This window comes from Cloeon dipterum, chromosome 4 (assembly GCF_949628265.1).
Source record: "Cloeon dipterum chromosome 4, ieCloDipt1.1, whole genome shotgun sequence".
NCBI classification, from domain to species: domain Eukaryota; kingdom Metazoa; phylum Arthropoda; class Insecta; order Ephemeroptera; family Baetidae; genus Cloeon; species Cloeon dipterum.
The window spans coordinates 125,573-148,710 of record NC_088789.1 but is presented as its reverse complement, the minus strand read 5'-3'; the positions used below and the strand labels follow the sequence as shown (position 1 = coordinate 148,710).

The 23,138-nt window shown below is 38.1% G+C and overlaps 1 protein-coding gene across 2 annotated transcripts in view; it reads left to right on the top strand.

The window, feature by feature from the left end:
• The window catches only part of Trim9 (E3 ubiquitin-protein ligase Trim9), a 147,107-nt gene that overhangs the window by 104,092 nt on the left and 19,877 nt on the right, over positions 1–23,138 (top strand). The window contains exons 3-6 of one of the 2 annotated variants that reach the window (XM_065488785.1): positions 3,042–3,137; positions 4,528–4,761; positions 21,344–21,500; positions 22,551–22,583. In XM_065488785.1, coding sequence (XP_065344857.1) covers positions 3,042–3,137; positions 4,528–4,761; positions 21,344–21,500; positions 22,551–22,583 — 520 coding nt within the window. The remainder of the gene's footprint in view (positions 1–3,041; positions 3,138–4,527; positions 4,762–21,343; positions 21,501–22,550; positions 22,584–23,138) is intronic. The other variant, XM_065488786.1, reaches the window with a different exon arrangement.

Here is a 23,138-nt window from a genome sequence, read left to right as displayed (position 1 = left end):
ATTTGAAATCATAAATTTACGAAATTAATGAATAAATTTATTCAACACCAAGGTGTGCTACAATACAGTACAATTCACATATACAACAATACAATAAGTATGAATATAACATTTTTAAATCACTTGATCACAGAATTTGCTGCTTGCGCGAGACTCATATCGTTTTTATCACAGCTGAAGAAGTGGTTGAAGCCAATGTTCTTATCACAGAATTTGCAGACGCACTCGCCGATCGCGCTGCTGTGGTACTTTTTGGTTTTGCATAGCAGGAACTGGAAATCGTGGCACGATTATGATCCTTATTTTTTTAACGCACTAAGCTCGAATTGAGTGTCGAAAATAAATTATTTTATTCTTATACAATTTAAAAAAAATTTGACAAATTTTGTATTTCTAATTTATTTCTCTGCTTGGAAGTCATGTTGGAAATGAGGTGAGCCGAGCTTGCATGCTCTTTATACACAGAAATAAATCCAACTCGCTGGTGATATTTCGTCCGGAATTTGCATTTCCTCGAACGAGCAATAACGTGGCTCTCGGGATCGTGCCTGAGGCGCCAAATGGAATGTCAAAATGTTTCGTCTGCGCCGGCAAACGTGCAAAAGCATTATATTCGGATGGCCAAAAATCCGCTCACTTTTCCAATATACTCGCTTTTCCTGCTCCTGCGGCGCGCACTCGTTCAATGATTGAATTCTCGTCGACGCCGCCGAGTGCTGCGCTGATAATATTATTTGAAGCAGACACACAGACAGACAGCTCGGAGAAATTGGCCCGGCAGCGAGTGTTTTACTTTTGCTCGGCCAGTAAGTGCACTCTCGGCCCCCAACACCAAGACGCACGCGTGCAGTATTTACCTTGTTCGCCCCGGGGTGAAATGCGAGTTGCATAGCAACTATTCCGGGGTAGCAATGCCTTCGGGTTGTGATTTTTTAGCGCGTCATTTGGCTTAATAGCCCATAGCTGTCCAGGTGGCCGGGGCGGGGGAGCAGCAACCCCCTAGCAAAGAGTGAATTAAAAGAAGCGAAAGCAGTGCATTATTGAGATGTTTATCGGCGCCGGGGCCGAAAAGGAATGCAGCTGGCGCCGTAATTGATCGCGTTCTCATGCAAATTTCGCTTTTAAACAGATTAAAAGTGAGTTTGGAAGCATGGTTGCAGAAATTACGGCGAAAAGCAGGGTCGATTGGCGAGTGACACTCTCTTTGGCCAGCGCCAGCTTTTTTAATCACTCCGGCCGGCCGCTGTTTGCGGCAAATTGAAAGAAAAGTGACAGCTGCCTGCGGAATGACGGGGGGCCCGCAAAGGGTTTCACCGCTCATGTGAAATATCGTCCGTGCTCTAAAATGAAAAGAGTAAAAAGGAAAATCTTGGTCACACGAATTTCAAAGGCTAAAACAACCTAACAACGTTGGTTTTTGGTACATTTTGAGCTTATTGCTGAATTAAAAGTCCACAAACCTATATGATAATGAGGATTATATGAACATCAAAAATACACCATTGGAGAAATGTGCGGAAAATAAACATAAACCATTTTTTGCATTTTTTTCAAGGGGTAGAATGTTAACGATTTCAAGAGACGTTCAAACGGCTTCAAATTGCATGATTCGTGCTCATTGGACGCTCAGAAAAAATAGACAATCGTCTAAATTTCACATGCCTAGAAATTGCCGTCTTGGAATGCGTCTCGACGCATTTGATTTAATTAGGGGTTGTAACGGGCTGCTGCACTCTGCTTGTGCGAATCGATAAGACGAAAGGAGAGTCTGTGTGCTCAAGATGTTGATAACAATAAGGGAAAGCGGTGGCGGTGGCGGCTGCCTCGTCTCTCTCGGAGGAGCGAAAGTACATAAGCAGCAGCAGCAGCAGCGGTGCAGCTCCTTTTTGCACTCAATCCCTTAAACTTGGAAAGTGGCCCGCGGGCGATGCTCGGCGCGCGCCGGTCTAGCGGCGAATTACGCTGCTTGTGTACGTACTTCTTGTCAAGGGGCGCGTATCAAGTTGTGGCGAGAGTTTCATTACCACCGAGTTCGCGCGCGCTCATTAAAAACGCGGGCGGCGGCACCGGCGCCTCGACTCGTCGTCTGCATGCGCACTCGAACGTCTCGTCGCCTCCGTCAGCTCGGCTGCTACCCACACAGTTACGCTAAATACGAATCATTCTCCGAGAAAAAAATAATAAAATAATAAATTGGTAAAAAATCACTCTTTTGTCCATTGTTGGATGTACATAAAATATCATTTTAAAGAGGATTTTTTTTAAAGAAGAATATTTATTTGTAATCTTTGTAAGTCCAGCCAATTCCGAAGAATTAACGGCTGGTGCTTATACATAGCTGCACAATGCACAAGGCAGCATAATTTAATACATTATCATGTAATTAATGCAGTATATGGTCGATAAGAGCTCGATTCAATTGTTTATAAACCACTTTTTGATTTTTCGCTTAACATCACTTTTGTCTCTCAGATTTTTTAACTCGCTCGGTAACATGTTCCACAGTCTCGGCAAAATACATTCAGATGATTGATAGTTCAAAATCCTGGAAAATGAGTAGAAGCGTAAATTTTTTAGAAAAGTGGCTGCAAAACGGCGTGGACAGTCTCCTTGCTTGAAATCCTATTTTATTTCATACAAAAATTTTTTCCTAAAAGTTTTCATACGAGACGAATCGAAAATGTGGTCAAACGCTGGAAATTTTGGAAACATTTTTAACAATAATCGAATTTTAGCAATTTTTTATACTTCTTTGCTGTTGCGGTGCTGTGCGTTAACAATGATAACTTAATACCCGAGGGTAAATAGCAGAGTGTGCGACGATCTGCGCGCTCAAGGGGCGCATTGTTGCCCGCCGGTAATTAATTCCCCGTGCTGCGATCAAAAGTATATGTTCACGAGTTGACTTTCCCCGCACAGCACGAGACGTCTTCTAGGTCTTTGGAGAATTAAACTGCAGAGACGCACTGCAGCAACTTGCTCATCTCCTCACCCTCTCTCGCTCTCTTTTCCTAATGCGGTTTTTTGTGTGTTGTTCGCAGACCGAGTTGTCACAGAACCTGCAGCAGCTGTCGGAAAAGGCCAAATGCACAACCGAGTTCATCCACAGGCTAAAAGGGTTGACAGACAAAGTGACAGTAAGTTGGGCTTCCTTCTTATAATATATCTACCCCCCTCCAACCCCCAACCCCCAAACCCATCCCGTTCAGGCTCTTGGGATCTCACGCCCTGCACCGGGCCAATTTTCTCGTAGGACGTGCTTGCAAACTTTCTTCGACTCCACCAGAGGAAATGTGAGGAAAGGCAGAAGAAAAATTGATTTAGCTTCTTCAAATAATTTTCAGAAAAAAATAATTACTATTTTTTCTTATATTTCTGTAAAGAGTTAATTATTTTAATTATAATTAAAGTTACTCTTTTCAAAAATTTATGGCAAATTCTTTCGATTTAAATGAACATGATTTAAAACTCAATGCTGCTGCTGTGCATTCTGCTTCTAGAATTATTTCTTTATACGTGCTGAAAACAAAAATCAGTCCAGTCATTTCCCGTAGAAACGTCCAAAATAAAATAAAATTATTGGTTTTCACGATTCTGCGGCGGTTGGCTTTACTGATTTTAGTTTTCAGCACGTTAAAAGAAAACATTTTAAGTGAAGAATGCACATCGTAGCACAGGGGCAATAAAATCCAAACTCTACGATTTCGCCATATGTTGGCGGATTCACAACTGGTGAATTTTGCAATATTTTTTTAAAAACTACATTCAAAAATCGATTGCTTTTAAAGAAAATATTATTCAAAATTTAATTTTATTCATTAGAAATTTTAAATTTATTGATTCTAAATTTATGTAGCTATATATAATAAATCTAAACGTCAAATATAATTTTAAAAACAAAGAAATTGTATACTGACCGGCATAATTTATACGAATATTTGTAAATACTCAGATGGTGTTAAAGTAACTTTATTACTGTACTGATGTATAAATGCAAATAAATTATCCAAATTATCTAATCTAATGAAACGTATGAAAGAAATTCAGAAAGTCTGACATTTCTCTCGGCCTCTGACAAGGTGATGTGTATTCAATTACTCACGGCGCAGTGCACTTGTTTTATTACCCCATCTGCTTGTTTTACTGCTCCCCGAGTGCTCGCTCGCTCGCTCGCTCGCTCGCTGGGTCCGCGTGTAGTGCAGCCTCGGATTCCTAGAAGTTTCTGCAGCTGTAATTACATCGCAGAGATGCTTTTACACAGATCTCTGCACCCGACCGACAGACCGACCGACGCACAAGTTTCGGCACTGCTCTCACATCTGTAAAAAGTTGCAAATGCCGAACTGACAAACTCACACAAGTCCAACTTGCTTCCATTAGCCTGACTAACTGAGAGTGTAGAAACTGCCCCTTTAGTGCATATCGTATTTCTTAATATTTCTGACAGTTTTTGATGGGAATTTAAATTATTTTAGCCTTGACTTTTTGTTGCATAAGTTCCTTAAATGTGTTTGCCCCCTTTTTTAGGAAAACAGCACAGCGTTTGAGGGTGCGGTGGAGACGCAGTGTCTGCAGCTGGTGGCGGCGCTGGAGGCTCGCAAGGCCCAGTTGCTGGACTTCGTGCGGCAGGAGCGAGAGATGCGGCTGCGTGCCCTCAGGGAGCAGATGACCCTGTGCACCGCCAGGTTGCAGCAAACCACCGCCCTGCTCCAGTTCTGCATCGAGGCGCTCAAGGAGACAGACTCTGTCAGCTTCCTACAGGTCAGCACCATTTTTATTATTTATTCTCTTAAAAAAAAATAGATTTTAAATTAAAGTTACTGCGGATCAGCAGGGTAAATTTACCCCCGTCATCCAAAAGATTAAATACATATATATACTTTTCGTAAAAAGAAATAAAAAAATCCTTGGTCGTTTTAAAATTTTATTTAATTTTCGTTTATAAATATAGTCAAACGCCAAAAAGACATTTACCAAATTCTAGGAGTTTGTCAGCCATCGCTTCGATTGTTTTAGCTCATGTTAACATAATTTCTTCAGTCAAAAGTAACGCCTTCCTTTTGTTGTTCTATTTTGTGCAAATTTCAAGTTTATGTCGTACTAAAACCCCTGTTTTAATGGATGTGCAGCTTACAAAGCTGTTTTTCCGAACCCTTTTGTTTTAATTGCAGGCTGCAAAGAATATTTTTATGGCGCGCCGGCTATTAAGGGCGATTTCGTCTGCGTCGTAAAAGCGGGATTTGCACCTTTCGCAAATAAAAGGGCTCGTGCAGATTATATAAAAGGCACGGCGGGGGTCGTATTTTTTCTTTCTTCCTCGCTCGGCCCCGGCCGGCATGCATGCAGCAGCGATGAGTTCTCTGCTCAAACGGCTTAATTGATTTTTATCGCGGTGGCTGCAACTGCTGAATAAAATTTTTACTCTGGAGAAAAAATATTTATGTTCAAAAAATTTTGCAAGGTTTTCTTTAAAGGAAAAGTGTTGTGATATTTCACGATTTTCCATTTTTTTTTTTGTCGAAATACACAGCTGAAACATTTTTTAATTTGGTTGACGTTCTCTGAATGTTTCCACGAATCAGAAACTCTGAGGAAATGAAAAATAATTACTTTTTTCAATTTTGTATATATGTTTGGGAAAACCCTTCCTTGTTCAAATAGTAAAAATGTTGACAGGTTTAATTATAAATTTTATCCCGCCAAAAAGTAAAGAAAATATTTTAGATTTAATACTTTTGATTAAAAAATACATTTTTTTGGTAATTACATTACCCACGCTATTAGAACGGAATGCAATACTTGATCATTGATTCTATATTGTTTCCTAATTTAATATTTATCAAACTATTCCCTGAGCCTACTGGTAAAAATTTACTGTTATAATCAATTATTAAGTGAATGCAAGGAGGATTAAGTTATTTATAATCGATAATATAACAGGGCTTTAACTAATTAAAACAATTAAAATTTAAGTATAACTTAAAAAAACAATAACAAAAAGTAAAAAATATTAAAATATAACTTTAAACTTTACATATTCTTTAGATAAATAAATATTATACATATATAATTATTGTTAAATTTTTTATATTTCATTTTTACAAATTATTTTTTCCAAGAACTAAACGTGCAAATAAAAATAAAAGTTCCAATCGGAGGAGCAAGGAAAAACATATAAAGCACGGCAAAAGGCACATTAGAGATGAGCTGAAAAGGAATTTCATTAGGCCGGCTGACTCGGTTTTATTTCGCCGCCGCCGTCGCCGCCGACGGGGAGAAAAGGGATGTGTTATCAGCGCGGACGCACAAAGAAGAGGAAGGGTTATAACCTCGTTTTAGCAAGTTTTTACATCTCTGCTGCGCGTTGATGATATTAGTTGCCTGCCACCCACCCGGCCGCACCCCCTCGCCCCCTTACCCCCAGCCAGACAGCGCTGCCAAAGAGCCGCCTTTGTTCTTTCTCGCGACTGCCGCTGCTGCAGAGATTTTAATTTCCCGCTCTCGCGCCAAAATCGCGCCTTAATCAATCTCAAACGGCTGCCGATTCAAGTTTTTGTTCCTCTTTTACGGCTGCAACGCTCGTTCCAGCCGGAATGGCTCTGTGGACGCGAGAGGAAAATTATTATTACTGGAGATGGGAAATTTCACAGACCCTAAAACTCGGGGTTTTTATGAGCATAGGCATCAATTCAAACTGTTCAAATCACTCTTGAAATTTATCTAAAATAGTGATAAAATAGGATTGTAATATTTTTTTAAAACAGATTTTAAGAATATCCCATTTTTGCAAACTGTAAATATATAATTTTTAAAAAGAAATTTAATCATCAGTTAGAAGGTCTTTACGGGCCATTTCCCGATATTTTTTCAGCATTTTTCGTAATATTAAAAATGATTACTATTTTAAAATATTTGAAAGAAGTCGCCAAGCACAAGCGAACGATTTTTGAAAATTTGTCAGATCAATTTTTTTTTATAAGAAATTCAATTCTGGAACTTTAAAAATACATTTTCAGTTTTTATTCTGCCCCCCTAAAAATGTAGACATTTTAAATAACATCTCGAATAATTTATCGAGCAGTAACGCAGTAAAAGTGACAAAATAATTTCCTCACTGCAGCTTTTCGGATGGTATTTCCCCTTTGGAATCTCCTGCAGTATTAACTAAGCAACACGAATGCAGCCAATGACGCCGTTTCTGCAGGCAAAATTGCTCTTTTACACGGAATCTGCGTCGCAGCAGTTTAATTTGCAATAAAACTGCTGCTGGAAATTTCTGATAAAAGTCCCCCCTATGCAAAACTGGCTGGATAACCACCGAGGTTTATCCCCTGAAAAAAGTCGTACGTGCCGATTCCGGGAGGCGGGGGTGGCACGCAGGCAGGCTTTTTATTTTAAATTTTACGCGCAATCCCTCTCCGTCGTTCTTTTTTTCGACGTGACTTCTGAAAAAGGAGCAACGAGCGACGCCCCCGCTTTCTTATTCTGATGTTAAACGAGCGAGCCGCAGCGATAATGCAGCTCAGCCTACAAAGGATGGATGCGCTCGCTTCGGGGGGCGTGCGAAACAGCGCTGCCGCAGGGAATGGAAAGTACGGATCTTTTATCAAGCAGTGACAATCATACGCGCGTGACCTGAGCAAGGTCGGAGATAGGAAAGGATATAAATTGTCGCCGAGTAACGCCAGATGTGCTCGAAATTAGTGAAAAAGCATTAAAAACCGTCCTGGATGCGGATCTCAGGTGGGGGTAGCCTGAAAAGGTCGTTAAGGTACCCCAGGTTGAAGCGCCGCGCAAGACCTGTGTGGTCGTGGTCAATGATCGGACAAATGGTCTAATTTTTACAAAAATTGAAGCATTTTTTCCAAATTTCGACTTTTTCGATATTTCTGCCGAAAATAATTCGTGAAAATTCGAAAAATGGTCTGATTTATAAAACCGCATACGGGTAGACGCTCGTCACTAAGGGGCGTCGATTGGTACCCGAATCGGTGCCGTCCGGCCCAAAGGGTCCCACCTGGGCCCTGAAAACCAAAGTTTCAAATGTCACATTTCGCGTTTCTCCGATTTTAAAAATTAATAACCCTGCTGCTATGGGCCGTAGATTGGAAAATTCTACATTTTGTAAGTCCATTTGCAATTGCCGCCCACTCCCACCTCCCACCGCCTCCAACGGCAGCAAAATATTTTGTTTCGTATTTTTTTTAATTCACCAATGGCCCGGATTTGGTTTCTGACTTGCAGACACGCCTCCCTGCGACGAAACGCGTCGATTGCTCGGGTTTCGCGCCACACTTAGATAGTAAAAAATGCATTCTTTCATTGCCCCCGGCGCATGAAGAGGGATGCAAGCGGTGCAGCGAGAAAGTACATTCGTTATGATATGATTCTCATTCCCGGCAGCAGGCAGAGGCGGGCAGACGAAAATTCATGGTCGTCGTGCTCGCTCGCTCGTTAACCCTTGTTTTGAATGCAGCGTGCTCGGCACCCCTTTCGGTTTACCTTTCTATCTGGATAATAACATCAACCTGAAGCAAGAAAAGCACGCCTCTCTTCTCTCCGGCCTTTGTGCGAGCAGGGGGAAACTTTTCTGTCAGGGTTTTACCTGACGATATTACGATCGCATTAATAATTATTGTTCAGCACCGATATGCATTTACGTTAACTTTCGGGCACCCACAAGGGAGAGCGGAGGGAGAAACTCAGGTATCAATAAAGGCAACGCCAGAGCCTCCCCCTCACGAGCACACGACCCGCTCGCACCAACGCATTCTCTCTCCTGACGGCACACGAGCAAGAGGGTAACTCTCACGCTCCCCCGCTCGTCCCTCTGGGTAGCCACGCTGTGTACTGTCGCTGCTATCTACAATAAACTGGTATGGTATAGTAACTGGGCATTTTCCCTTCTTATCCACCCTGCACCCTGTAAAGTCTACTTTGGCTACAGAAGAACAAACTCTGACCTCGTGATAGGGAGAAGGCGCGCCGGCAGGGCCGACTGCATCCATTCGGCGGCCCTGCCCCGCGTCGCTGACATGTGGAGGCACCGGCGAGATGACCCGTAATAAGTATTTGTCAGCCCTCACGAGCGAAGAGGTTTTTTTTTCTGTTGCCAAAGTGCCCTCCCAAACCCAGCCCTCCAAATTTTTTTTGACCCGAAACCCCCCCAACAAGCGCGTAATTTCCTCCTAAAGGACATGTAAAATCGAACTTACGTACGCGTCAGGCAAATTTTGTAAATATTGTATAATTTAAAATATGTCAGGTGCACATTAGGCGATCTAATTTTTTCTTTGCACGCTGAGACATACGTAAATTTAAAATGGACGGTAAATCTATGCAAATCGGACGCCGGTTGCTCGATGAATTTTTCGGTGAAAGTACTGAGGACGTTGAATTATACGTACAGGACTTACACGTAATTAGAAAAATCTCGGGAATGACAAAAGATGAAACGCTTGATGTTCTTGAAGGAAAATTACAAGGACACGCGAAAAACTGGCATTTTCAGTGGGAATGTGACCCATTAAATGTAAATAAGGGACTTGATGAACTTTTGAAAGATTTAAAAAATTGGCACAATGATTTCGCACACTCGTACTACGTTAAAAACCCGAGAAAACATAGCGAGCCGCGAGATTCTTCCCCTTTCTCAGATAGCGATCAATCTACCGATAACGTTGAGACAGATTACACCTTTAGAGTCAGCCGAGACCGTAAGAAAAAATCGAAAGCACAAAAGGAGGAAAAAGATGAACTAATTTTACTCCTCCTCAAACAGTTGCAACAAAAAGAAGAGCAAGTGCGCACTCTTCAAGGGGCACCTTGCACCGCACAGAACACATACGCGTTAACTTCACCTCATACTAATTATGTACTCATGCAAACCCCGCAACCTGTACAACAACAGTTCGTGGAAATCCTTCCTCAGCCGCAACCACAGCATGTTTTCCCAATTTACCAATACCCAGCCGAGTACCCGTCGTACCAAATACACCCACCACCAGATTTCGCACCTGCCTACCAAACGGCACCCCAGTCAGAACAACATCAATTTTTCTCATACCGAGTCCCCAAAATTTGTTTCAAATGCAACCGCAGTGGACACATTAGAAAACAATGCAGATCACGCGTAGGAGATGCGTATCGCGGAAATAGGAGACAAAATTACTCTTCGCGCACGCACGACCTTATAACATCTCGGGCGGCAACGGCAGGCGGAAATCCATCAAACGCGATTTTTCCCCAGACCGCGCACTCAACTCAAACGCGAAAGGTACTCCATAACATGACGGTTTATGCACCCAAATCAGCAGCAAACCCAGAAAAGGAGAATAAAAAAGGTGCAACGTCTATCACGCAAAATCAAAGCCTCGCCAGGGAACGAACTCATGTAAATATTGTAAATTCCATTTCCTCCAAAGAAGACGAGTCTTCAGTTCCCTCGGAAAAGGGTAATTCGCAACAACAAAAGCACGCGATTAACCAAATACCGTTCTCATCAGTGCCAAAATCAAGTTCAACCGAGTATTTCAATTTGTCATATTTTCAAGACGAAAACCAAAAGCCAGTAGTGAATTTGCACGAACAAAAGAGAGAAGTTTCGCACACAACCGGATTTGTAGCTCAAAGTGAATTAATATCCGAAAAAAGAGCTCCAGAACATGCATGTACATTGGCGGAAACCAAAAATGCCGGAATAACTGGACAAGTAGAGTCATTCCAATCAGGTCAGGTGAAAAATGAGATTGGAAGATCTAACGTTAAGAAAAAGAAAACTCCAAAGAAGATCAATTCACAAGGGAAAATTGTACGTACAAAATTAGAAAATGCGCAAAAGGCTGAAATTCAAATTGCAAAAGACACTGCTATAGAAAATGACGTAGTTGTAAATAAGTTCGAACCGCAGAAAAAAGCGTTAATCAGTACAGCAGAAAATAGCATCAAATTGCCAGGAAAATGTGTAGTAGATACTGTAGCAGCAGTTAAGCAAGAAACTAATAACTTGAATGAGCGCGAAAATCACGTTGACAACGGTGATAAAACTATTCCCAGTGACAGGAGTAAGGAAAAAATTGAAATTCCTTTGAAACTAAAACCCATTATCAAGAACACAGTAGATTTTTTACGAAATCTTGGGAACTTTAGTAGCAAGTGGCGCAATAAGCGAAAGCACAAAAAAGACAACACGAAAACCTTCGAAATGGTAAAAATACCGAAAAGCGAGGTATTGCCGAACAACCCAGAGAACGGTTGAGATTTAAAGTTGCATATGTAAAATATTCTTGTAAAGTAATTTTAGCATTTCGATTTGTAAAATTTACATTCAGTAATTTGAACGTCAAACGCTTTTCTTCGAAAAATGTGCATGATTTTCCAAATAAATAAATTAGGTACGATTTCCTTTCAAGAAAGGACATGAAACAAATTTGACATGACGGAATACAAATATTCCTAAAAGCAGTATTGATAAATTTTCCTCTACGCGCAGTAAAAATATAAAGAAGAACGGAATGATCCGTACATGAAATCCAGGTTGTCACAAGGTTATCGAATTTTTAAGGTCCCGATCGCAGATTTTTTTAAAAGTAAATTAACGTCCACAAAAGAAAAAAAACGACGTTATATATTCCTTTTCTTCTTCCTTCACACTGATTTCTTAAGGTCAGGTCTCTAGATCTCTCTACATGAATGTGTATTATATTAATCCAGGTCAATGAACCAAGTCAATGCCAAGTAACCCCCCGTCCCTTAACTTTTCACTCGCCAGCACAAAGCGTAAAATAAAGCTTCAAAACGTTAGCAAACAATAGCACACAGCATGAAAGCCTTTACTTCACAAATTCCCATTACAGGTAGCGCAATTTTTATTCAAATATATACTAAATCAAATCCTACTCCCCTAACAGTCACCAAAAAACCAACAATGTCTCCTCAAATTCATTTCCCACGAATTCTCTGTATACATCATTAACAACAAAGAGGTTTAGAAACTATCACCAGGGGTTCCACCTTCTTGCTCATAGAAAAAATAACATTTCCTAAAAAAAAAATACCCTCACATCTAAAAAGTCCCACAAAGCGGCAAGACATTAAAGCTTCAAGTTCATACAGGTCAATAAACCCTATCTCACGCTCGCCCTCTGACAAACGAAACACATCTGTTTTAGAAGGTCAAGCGAACAATTAACCATGAGATACCTTTGTGCTTGGTTCTATACAAAAAATGTTATTGTCAAGTTCTTACAAAGCTAAAAAATTCCTATCTTTTTATGAAGCATTGATACATTCTGCTCTTTCATCTATTATTACGATTTCTTAATGTATTTAATTTTTGTCACATTCTTATTTCTCTGTTTTAATATGAACACAATACCCATTACCTCATACTAAGTTTAAGGTTATGAATCAATATGGCAGGAACACGCAATTAGGTTTAATAATAAAGTGCAGAAAGCTTTCCCGTGATTGATAACCAAGAAGGAGATAAATCCAATTGTTAGTTTTTACTCCTATAGGGCAACACAAATATTAGTCGTGGTTTTATTTAATTTTTCATTACGCGACACACACTTGGTCAAGATTTGAGGTTACCATATCCAAAACTTCCAACGTGGGCAGAAAATTCCGGCCAATCGGGCAGTTGACTCAAATTCGATTTTTTTATCTTAATTTTAAGAGCGCGCAAATTTTTTTATATTAGTTTTAAAGAGGTCAACTGTTTCATTTCTTTAATAATTAGTGGTTGCAATTGACGGTTACAGGACAGAAGCGAGATAGTATGTCACAAAATTGAATTTTTTTATATCTTGGTTACATTTCGGAAACACACGGTTTTTGGATAATGATTGAAGAGAAATGACAAGTAAAGAATGAGTTATCACTGCGTTAAACCCTGCATAGGAAATTAAGAGTTATGGAAATTTCACAGAATTTCGTGAAAATAAAAAGAAAATAATGAGTATGTATGTTGCGATAAAAGCAGCGGCTTATTTGCACCATCAAGGTGAACATAATATGTGTTTCGAAACTCTAATTTTTTGGTATACTTTTCCAATATACCTCAACGGTACGTGTGAGCATGGTAGACACAAAACGAGACGAACTTCTAGATATTCACGATATTAAAGGAAAAAGGTTCAAAACAAAGTGGCGATAATTTATAAAAGTTATGAATATGATACTCAATGAGTAAAGATATTTCTCGAGTCTAGTTTTCTCAAAGCGATCAAAGGGACACTTTTGTAGAATGTAAAGTCAAAGTATTAAGCGCGACAAGGAGGAAAAAGAGAAATTGAGCGTAAAATATCCACCTCGAACCACCAGGAAACTCACCAATATAACAAGGCGTATACATACGTGACTAAACCTTAAGGTCTGAAGCAAAGAACTGTTTATTTTGTTGGAATAGAAAGAATACATGAAGCCAAAAAAAAAAAAAAAAAAAAAGAAGGCAATTCTAAAAGTATTTATCCCTCTGATAAATGGCGAATCCCATTAAATCGCTTCTCTGATGAGTTCTATTGATTTAGCATTAAAGACAAGGTACTTCAATTAAACATGGAATGTGTATATATATTTTAGTTATTAATAGAGTATTGACATGACACCCTTCTCACTGCTCAAATCAAGAAATTATAATGAATATGCAATCAGATATTCATTTAATAGCAAAAAGAGAGTTAAACAAAAAGCGCCTAACCCCCCCCCCCATTCCCGCGCGCCAGCCAGCCATAAGAAAATTTAATTTATTTTATTAAAATTCTCAACGAAACCCCAATGCTAACGTAACTTTTAATTCAAATCAATTCCGTGATTGGAAGCCTTTTAGCATAATTTAATAGAATCACTTCGATTTCAATAAACCATATCACTCAAATCAATTTTAAAATTCGAACAACTCACGATCCTTTATCTTTTTTTTTCATTTAATAAATTAAAAGATATTAAATTTTCATAAAAAAAAAATATTAATTATTCAATCATTTTGCAATTTTCATAGTTTGATAAATTTTGGGAGACTGGACTTTATTAACGTTTGGAAGTCACTTGGCAAATCTAGTCCTGTGTTTTTGCATGGCCAGCAAAACACAGATCTTAGCCTGAGGATTTCTGACTGCTAATATAGGCAGAAGGCAAATAAAAATTACTAAAATCTCATGAGTATTTCAACTTACTGCAACGCGTGAGCAGCCAAGTTGATAATAATTATGACTGATTGTTGGTCTTATTATTTAGCCGAGTTGAATAATAGTCCAGTGAACCCGCACTTAAAGAAAAAAAAAATTAATTTCATTGGAAACATAATTAGAAAAAAAAGATAGTTATTAGCAAAGCAGATTTTGTAATCTTGAGAGATTTTTTAGCATAGCATGACATAAGTGACAGAGACAGAGAAATAGAAACAGACACGCGGCGGCGGCGGCGGTAGCGTTGGTTTAACATAATAGAAAATTACTCCAGGTTAGGCATGCAACAGCAATAATGTACGCAGAGGCAGAGTGTAGCAAACATAAAACATTTTTGTGACATTATACAAAAAATTCACCACACATTTCTAATACAATTTACGGTTACAATTTTTTTTTCAAAAAAATAAAGGGTATCAACATTGTCAATGTCAATACTTGTAAATATAAACAATTAGTCTCGACGATTACTACAAGAAAAGTCGTGCATCTCCCCTAACTCCCTGTTCTGTTCTAATTAAATTTTATTTTCAGTTTAATTTCGTATTCTTTTCAGATTCTTTGAAATGCTCATGTTAAAGCAATAATCAGGTAGAGAATTAATTTTGAGTAGCCTTGAGTTTAAAGAGTTTTGAGAGTTGAATTGATTTAAGAAATAAATTAAAAAGCTAGATTATTGTAAATAAGATAACAAGTTGAATTAATAATTTCGAAATACTGAGCATTTCCAACGATAATTTAAATTTTACCTAAGAGTATAACAATGGCACAGATATTAAAGTTATTTATCTTTTGAAAAAAAAAATAGATGTTTAATATTTAAAATATAATATCAAATTGATTAATTTCCATTAATGAGTTATTTTTATTAATTACAAAATAGAAGATTTGATTAAATTTTGAGTAAATACCAGCAATGAAATTGAACAAAACTAATATACTTTGTAAAATTTACAGCAGCCCAACGATGTTTCCAGTAATTGTATATTGACTACATTAGACTTGTTTCCCATCAAGAAAAAAATCAGATCACGGTTAACGGCAGCTTATAATTCGAGTTCAACAAATTTGAGTCTCTCAAACAGATATCTACCTTTTTTGCTCTTTTCTACGAATGTTGTTTCAAAGTATATCCAAAAACAATTAAATTCAACAACTAGGTGAGCGTAAAACAAAACCAATTCAGACTGTAAAAAATGGATTTTAATTTTTTTTGCGTAATTGAATATATTATCCCATGCCATGATCATACACAATTAAATTAAATTGGCAACATTAAGTTTTATTTGGAATGATTTCGTTTGCATTTTCATTATACCAAATTTCAAGAATAACATCATTTTTCATTGTGCAATAGATCTATTGAATTCAGCCATTATAGCAATCCCGCCGGAACGACAAATAATAGACTCACCATAATAGAAACACTCAAAAAGAAGACATTTCCACAAACATAATACACCACAGTTGTGCCTGAAACGTAAATACAACACACTGACACAAAAAAAAACTGACAAGTGAGAAAACCACCATATTAATATGAAATTAAATTCATACACACTTGAGCAATAATACACAAAATCACCACTAAAGTCTCAAATAAATTTCGTTTTTTTAATTTACAGAGGTCAAAGAATTAACAACACCGCGCCTTCATAATTAAATAAATTGCGTATCACCAAATTCTCACTTTATATCTTCTAACAAAACCATATATTGCAGCAATATTAAATAACCTTAGAGAGAATAAATTTTTTTAACGAGCCCACCACTCACAGAATACACGGTTCAATCGGACGGAATGATCATTTCAAAACAAAACACACACACTTTCATGGCTTAAACTCTATGCCACATTTTTCCCCCTAATTCAGCAACTCTACTCTAGAACACATTAGAACACCCTCATCAACACAAAATGACTAATCTTGCCAAAAAGCAGCAAAACAAGAAATAACAGAGAAAAATGAAATTAATGGATTTAGCAGTAAATTAATGTATTTTTCAACATTTTCAAGAATATTCATATATGCTATATAGCTGCTCAAATTAAGTTACAAAGTTTATGGATATAAAGAATATAAACGCTTAGAAAAAAGAGTATATCGTTGAGCTTTATAAAATAATAATTCATATTCAAGACAAATTATTTAATTTGGATACAACAGTAAAATTTGATAGACATTGATTTTGCACTATAATCATTTTATGCAAGCATTTAATTTTTTTTCCTTTTGTTTTATTTTCCGATTTGTTTATAATATAATTTTTCATCTTATTCTCACGATGGAATTGAAATTTTGAATTTTAAGGCACCAGCAGTAAGAAGTTTTTTTTTAAGTTCACAGACAAACAAAGTAACGTACATTTAGTGCCATTTCCTGTAAATACTTTCCACTGTACCTATATTCCACTTATGGGCACATAACCCGAAGAAGCAGTCACAGAGAGTAACTCCTAAACGAAACTCTGGAATTGACCATAAGTGTGTGGCACACGAAAAAGCAGACCCCTGGAAAATTAGAAGCCTTCCAGCCAAAGACTATTGTGACTCTGCCATTCCACAACAAATGGACCCAGACAGTACGACATTTTCGAAAAGATGACAAACAAGTGTTGTGCAGTGCTATAACCAAAACAATGACATTTACTCATAGTGCAACGGACGCGAGTGTTATATTATTATGTTCGGTATATTTCTTTAAATTAAAGACGAGTATTGTATTCATTTTCATTCTATCTCAGCGAACGGTTGTCCAAATTAGATATAAGCAATTTTTTTTCACTTTTCAAGGTAACACATCGGACAGCCTTTCAAACGTATTCACGAAGTTTACTTTGTTTTGTTCAGATTAGGCAATCAAGAAATACAACGCGAAATTCGTTTCCTTATTAATTTTATTTAATTTTAAGCTGGATATTCATTTGCCAGAACTTAGCATAATTTAATTAATTAAGTTACATTATATCACATTAGCGTTAAATTTATTCCACATTAACATTTTGCTATCGGAGTATTCCTTTTCATTTTTATTTCAACAGTCGCGATTCATTAACAAGAGAAAAAAAGACACCAGCCAACCTGTGTCACTCATAAATAATTTTTTTTCAGAGATTGATTTGTAAAACGTTGCTCACCAAGAAATAACGAATGAGAGAGTTTCAGTAAACATCATAAAAGTTGCAGCCCCAGAGTCTCATGGCTAAAACTCAACACACAACTGCAAGCGTGCACGGGACTATATCATCGCACAAGGCGTAATTCATCCTCGAAGCATACTGTGCCCCAAAATTATAACAACTGACGACCACCAAGATATCACTCACCAACAAATACACCTGATAACCAAGAAGCCGAAGAAGAAGACAAAGCCATTCAACGTACAACTTTCTTCGTTTTTCATCGCTTGGTTATGAGCAAAGGATTTGCTAATCATTTTTCCTAGAATTTTTTTTAATCTTTTAATGCGTTTCACATTTTATTTTAATTGTTTTGTAAATTTCGAATTCAAATTTACCAATTTTTTTTCTTTGCTGGTTGGAGGTGTAGAAGGTTTTCTACCATTTAATTACAATCAACCTTTAATATAAATCTCCGAAAGTGAAAGTTAGACACCTAAGACACACACATACACACATCTACACATTGATACATACTTAGTTAAGATTTGAAAGAAAAATTAGATTAAACTGAAGTAATGAGGGCACACAAACAACACAAACACATGAATACACAATTATGTCCGAAATAAAAATGTAAACACGGGAAATAAATCAAATGTTAGAATTAAGAAAAAAAGAAAACAAAAAACCAAACCCCAATGAGATGTCAGGGTTTTACCTGACGATATTACGATCGCATTAATAATTATTGTTCAGCACCGATATGCATTTACGTTAACTTTCGGGCACCCACAAGGGAGAGCGGAGGGAGAAACTCAGGTATCAATAAAGGCAACGCCAGAGCCTCCCCCTCACGAGCACACGACCCGCTCGCACCAACGCATTCTCTCTCCTGACGGCACACGAGCAAGAGGGTAACTCTCACGCTCCCCCGCTCGTCCCTCTGGGTAGCCACGCTGTGTACTGTCGCTGCTATCTACAATAAACTGGTATGGTATAGTAACTGGGCATTTTCCCTTCTTATCCACCCTGCACCCTGTAAAGTCTACTTTGGCTACAGAAGAACAAACTCTGACCTCGTGATAGGGAGAAGGCGCGCCGGCAGGGCCGACTGCATCCATTCGGCGGCCCTGCCCCGCGTCGCTGACATTTTCCATCGCCGCCGCGCCTCGAAATTTTGCCGTAATAAAAAAACGTGATGCACAGAATAAAAAGGCGGAGAGAGAGCGCGCGCGCAAGTTTTGATATACAGCAATATTATTTTCCTTTCGCTTGTCTTACACGTCGACCGAGAATGAAATTTTGCGCCGGATAAATGAAAAATTGCGTCTGCCGAATTGAATCGAATTGCGGCGGCGGAAGGAAAATTCAGGCGCGGAAAATCCCCTTCATCCAATTGCGGCATAGTGCTGGAATATCGAGCAGTTGGTGTGTAATATCATCTATAAGACGCTTTTCTCGATTGAGAGAAACCAGTATTTAAACGAGCAAGCAGCCAGCCAGGCCTCTATTTGATTTTCCGTTCGGCTGCCTTTCAACGGCTCTCGTGGCACCAAAAAGAAATTCGTGCTCTGGGGGCTCTAGGAATGTGCAAAAAATGGTCTATCAAAATCTATATTTCTGATTTGCAGTGGTACTCCGCTTAACTTCTTGGGTCCAAAGTTTTTCCAGAGCGAATATAATGTATTATTGAGAACTACTTGGGAGGATGGATTTTCAGTTTTAATTTTAAAGTATAGGGTTCAGGAATTCTTCCTGGATCCAAATTTTTCCAGAGAGAAAATATGCAATTTTGAGAGATAATTTATTTGGAGGTTAAGTAATTTTTAGAAAAGAAAAGAGTCAATTTTGGTAAATTTCAACACGCGCACAGAAGAGAATGTAAAACTAACATTGATTGTCAATTGATCTTTTTAATATAAAAAATACATGTGCATCGCATTTGATGGATTTATTGTAATGTAATTATCAATATGCACTCCTAAATCACTAGCATTAATTTTTTTACTATTGAAAATATAAATTTTGCTGTTTTTTTACTAATTTTATATAGTTGAGATAACCATCAAAATATAAAGTTGAATAAAATGGTAAAAATAGAAGTGAAAATACTAAAAAAATATTTAGCCTTACTCTAATTAAAAGAAAAACCAATTAATAAATTTAAACATTACATCTATACTTAAAATGCTCTGCCTTTATGTTTTTCTCTTTGAAACAACATTCTTAGTATATTCCTAAAGCAAGTCAGGTTTTATTTTATTTATTATAAGGGGAATTTTCTTTCAAAATTTAAGCGTTGCAAAAGGGGAGTTAAAATCAGCACCAAACAAAGTGTCAAGGCGTAAAAAATACCAATCAGTAATTCAGATAGACATATATATATATATATATATATATATATATATATATATATATATATATATATATATATATATATATATATATATATTTAATTCCACGAACAATCAACAACTTTCCTCTAAATTTCAAAAATAAAAAAAATCAGATACAAGGAAACAATGCTCAAAATAAAAACTACAAAAACTCTTTAACAAAAAATATCGTCTAGGGATTGTTTTCTCACTCTGGAGTCGAGCATCAATTTATTCTACTCGATTTTCCATCCCTCTTCACGACGAGTGGAGCGGAGTGTTGTGTGTAAGAAAGTTTGTCCGCTTTTCCGGCTAAAATCCACTATTGCAGCTGCAGCCGCCGCCGGTCAATCGAAACAACGGCGTCCGTATTGATTTATTTATGCCGCCATCAAATTTTCCCTCACCAGATTTTCGGCCAACAAACACACAGCTCGTGTTTTTATGGCGAGCCAAACTTTCTTTCGTTACCTTGTTGATAAAAAGGTGTTTTCTACGATTGCTCCCGAGTCGTAAAGTTTCTCGATCGCGCCGCAACTTTTTTCCTCTCCCTCCGCCGTTTGCCGCTTTTTGGCCGCCGCGGAAATGGAAATATGCTAATTTAATTAATTAAACACGCCAATAAGAGCGCTTTTTGCTCCACTCGCGGCTGTGGCTGTTGGCTGCGGCGGCCGGGGAATTGCTGCAGCCGGCGTGGTTTTGCAATCTTGCTGCAAAAACGGCCATTAGCGATGTGTGCATCTCGCTATGCGGATTTCCAGCACAGAAAAGAAGACTCAGTTAATTAATGAGATACAACGTGGAAAATTAAATTATAGACACTGCAAAGAGCAAAAACAATTATTCAGGACATTCATTCAGTCTTTTACGAGTGGCTTGCGCCCTTTGGGACCTTCGGGCAACTGTCCGTCGAGCCGGCGAAATTGACAAACACAAAAAAACAGCCCTCAGGTCGTGTGACCTGAGTAAGGTCGGTGAAAGGCTATGGTCTAAATTCGCCTCCACAAAAACCGCCTTATGTGCTCAACATTACTGAAAAAACATTAAAAACCGGCTTGGGAGCGGATCTCAGGTCGCGGGTTACCCAGAAAAAGGTCATTAGGGTACTGCAGGTCAAAGGCCCCATTCAAGACCTGAACGATGAGGGTTCGTGGTCGACGATCGAACGAACGGCCGAATTTAAACAAAATAAAACCATTTTCGCCTGTGAAGCCGAAAAACCTTAAAAATATCAATTTCAATTTTATTCTAATTTACTTTTAATTACTAGAAGATTAAAAATTTGAACCTTTTTTATCTGAGAATGATTTTGTGGTAAATTAATTATTGACTTAAAATTCCTGCAAAAAATGGATTTGAAATTTAAATCATATTCAGAAGGGACTTAAGTATGCTAATAATATTCGCAACGTAGGAAAGTTTCCTAAATGATATTGATGGAAAGAAATTTTGAATATCTCTTTGTCTGAAATAAACTCTTATAAATTAAATTTTTTAATTTCCGAAATATTGCAACTACTATTTTTTCAATGGGAAAATATACAAACTTCACTTTTATTTTGGTTTATCCGCCTTTGCAGAGAAGTTAATTTAAAATTTAATTTAAAGCACTCTGTCTCGTGTCTAACAAGTAATAGTTTTGTTTTATTTTTGCAGATTGGTTCGATGCTGATTGCCCGTGCAGCGAATGCAGACCTGACGTGGCACAAGGACTTCAGCAGTGCGCCGCGCGTCTCGCCCGAGTTCGACCTGACGCTGGACGACAAGGCAGTTTTACGCGCGGTCGAGCAGCTCAATTTCATCCAAATGAAGCGTAAGTACACTATACCAAGGCCTCTCGTTTTTTTCTGTTCCCTAACAGAAAACAAAACAAGGCACTTCCATTACGGCCGCTTGTTTCGCTTGCCGCCCATTGCGCGCAATTTACGAGCGTGAAATTTTTGCGAAATGCCAGCCCGATCGGCTCTGCTTGGAAAGCAATCCCATTTCCTTTCCGGGTTAATGGGCCGCTCGTGCTAAAAGAGGCCGGGCGCGGATTTGCCGGGCCAAAAAGTGGCCGTGATTAGTGTGTACATAGACAAGTGCGTGCGGTAATCGAGTTTGGCAGAGTTCGCTGCCCTCAAGTCGTTCCATTCTTCCTTCACCATGCCGTCCGCTGACAATCAGAAATTTAAGTGGATTTGTTCTTTTTCTTCTCGCTTCACAAGAGAAAATTGCAATATTTGTTTATTTTTAAGACACTTGGCTGTCTTCTTTTGATTTTTTATAAAAAAATTAGAGCTATTTTTTAATTTTAAGGATTTCTTTGGCGATATTTTTATGCCGTCAAATGTAGGAAGGCTCTACTAAGGTCTCAAAGGTTCATCGCTTAACTTAATTCAAACCTCAGGAATCGATTTATTGTACACGAAAATTTCATCAATTTCTTTGCTTTAGTTCTAGATGAGCCAAATTAATAAAAGTTTTTAAAAGCCACGAAAGATGCAAATTGAAAAAGTAAAAATTTCTCATCCCTCGGCGTAAAATAAAGGCTTTTGCAACCTTTGCCGCAGGGCTGATTCCATTTTAATTCAAATGGATGCAGCTCAAACGTTGTAAAGTATACATATCCACTTAAATTTCAAAGTAAACAAGCTGTGGGTCGGATGGCGGATCGAGAAGCAAACTTGACGATTAATGCACATACATACAAACTGCTGGCTTTGGCCCCGGCGGCGGGCGCAAAGAGGGCATATTTGCGCTGCTCCTTCTTCATGCTGCTGCTGTTGCCTCTGCTTTGGCAAATTAGCGCTGCGCTCTTTTTGCTTGGCCGTGGATTTTGGCTTGACCCTTTATGTGATTATTTATTCTGTTTGCACACAAGCTGCCAAGGAAGGGGAAGAGCGACAGCCGGCAGGTAATCCCTTCGACTTCTTCTCTTTCTCTATATACATATTATGTTGATGTTGTCTCTCTGTTGGTACACACGCACGCAAGGCTCAAAACTGATCGAGTCTTGCGGCACATCATCCCAACGCGGCGAAGTTCTTTTCAGTTGCTGCCTGCTTCTTTTCCCCCGTTTTGTGTTGCGCAATTTCGTTTAAAGAAAAACTCCTGAAATATTCATTTCAATCGATCGGGAAAAATTATCAATTTAAATTATGAATTATTTTTCATTATATAGGTTTGCTTCCCAAACTGCTACTTCAAAATAAAGATCAATTTTGTAAAGGCAACCAAAATGATTTTTATTTGACCTTATATTTTGCTAGAATCTTAATTAATTAATTACCCTATTTTTTCCGAAATTTTGTTTTGATTTCCTCAGAAAGGATATTATTCGATTTTTCATAGTAGTCTAACAAAAGTTTTATCTTAATATTTGTAAAAAATTAAATTGTTTACAGTAAATTTAAAAAAAGTTAAAATATTACGTAACAACTTTTAAAATGTGTTCATACTTATTTCATTT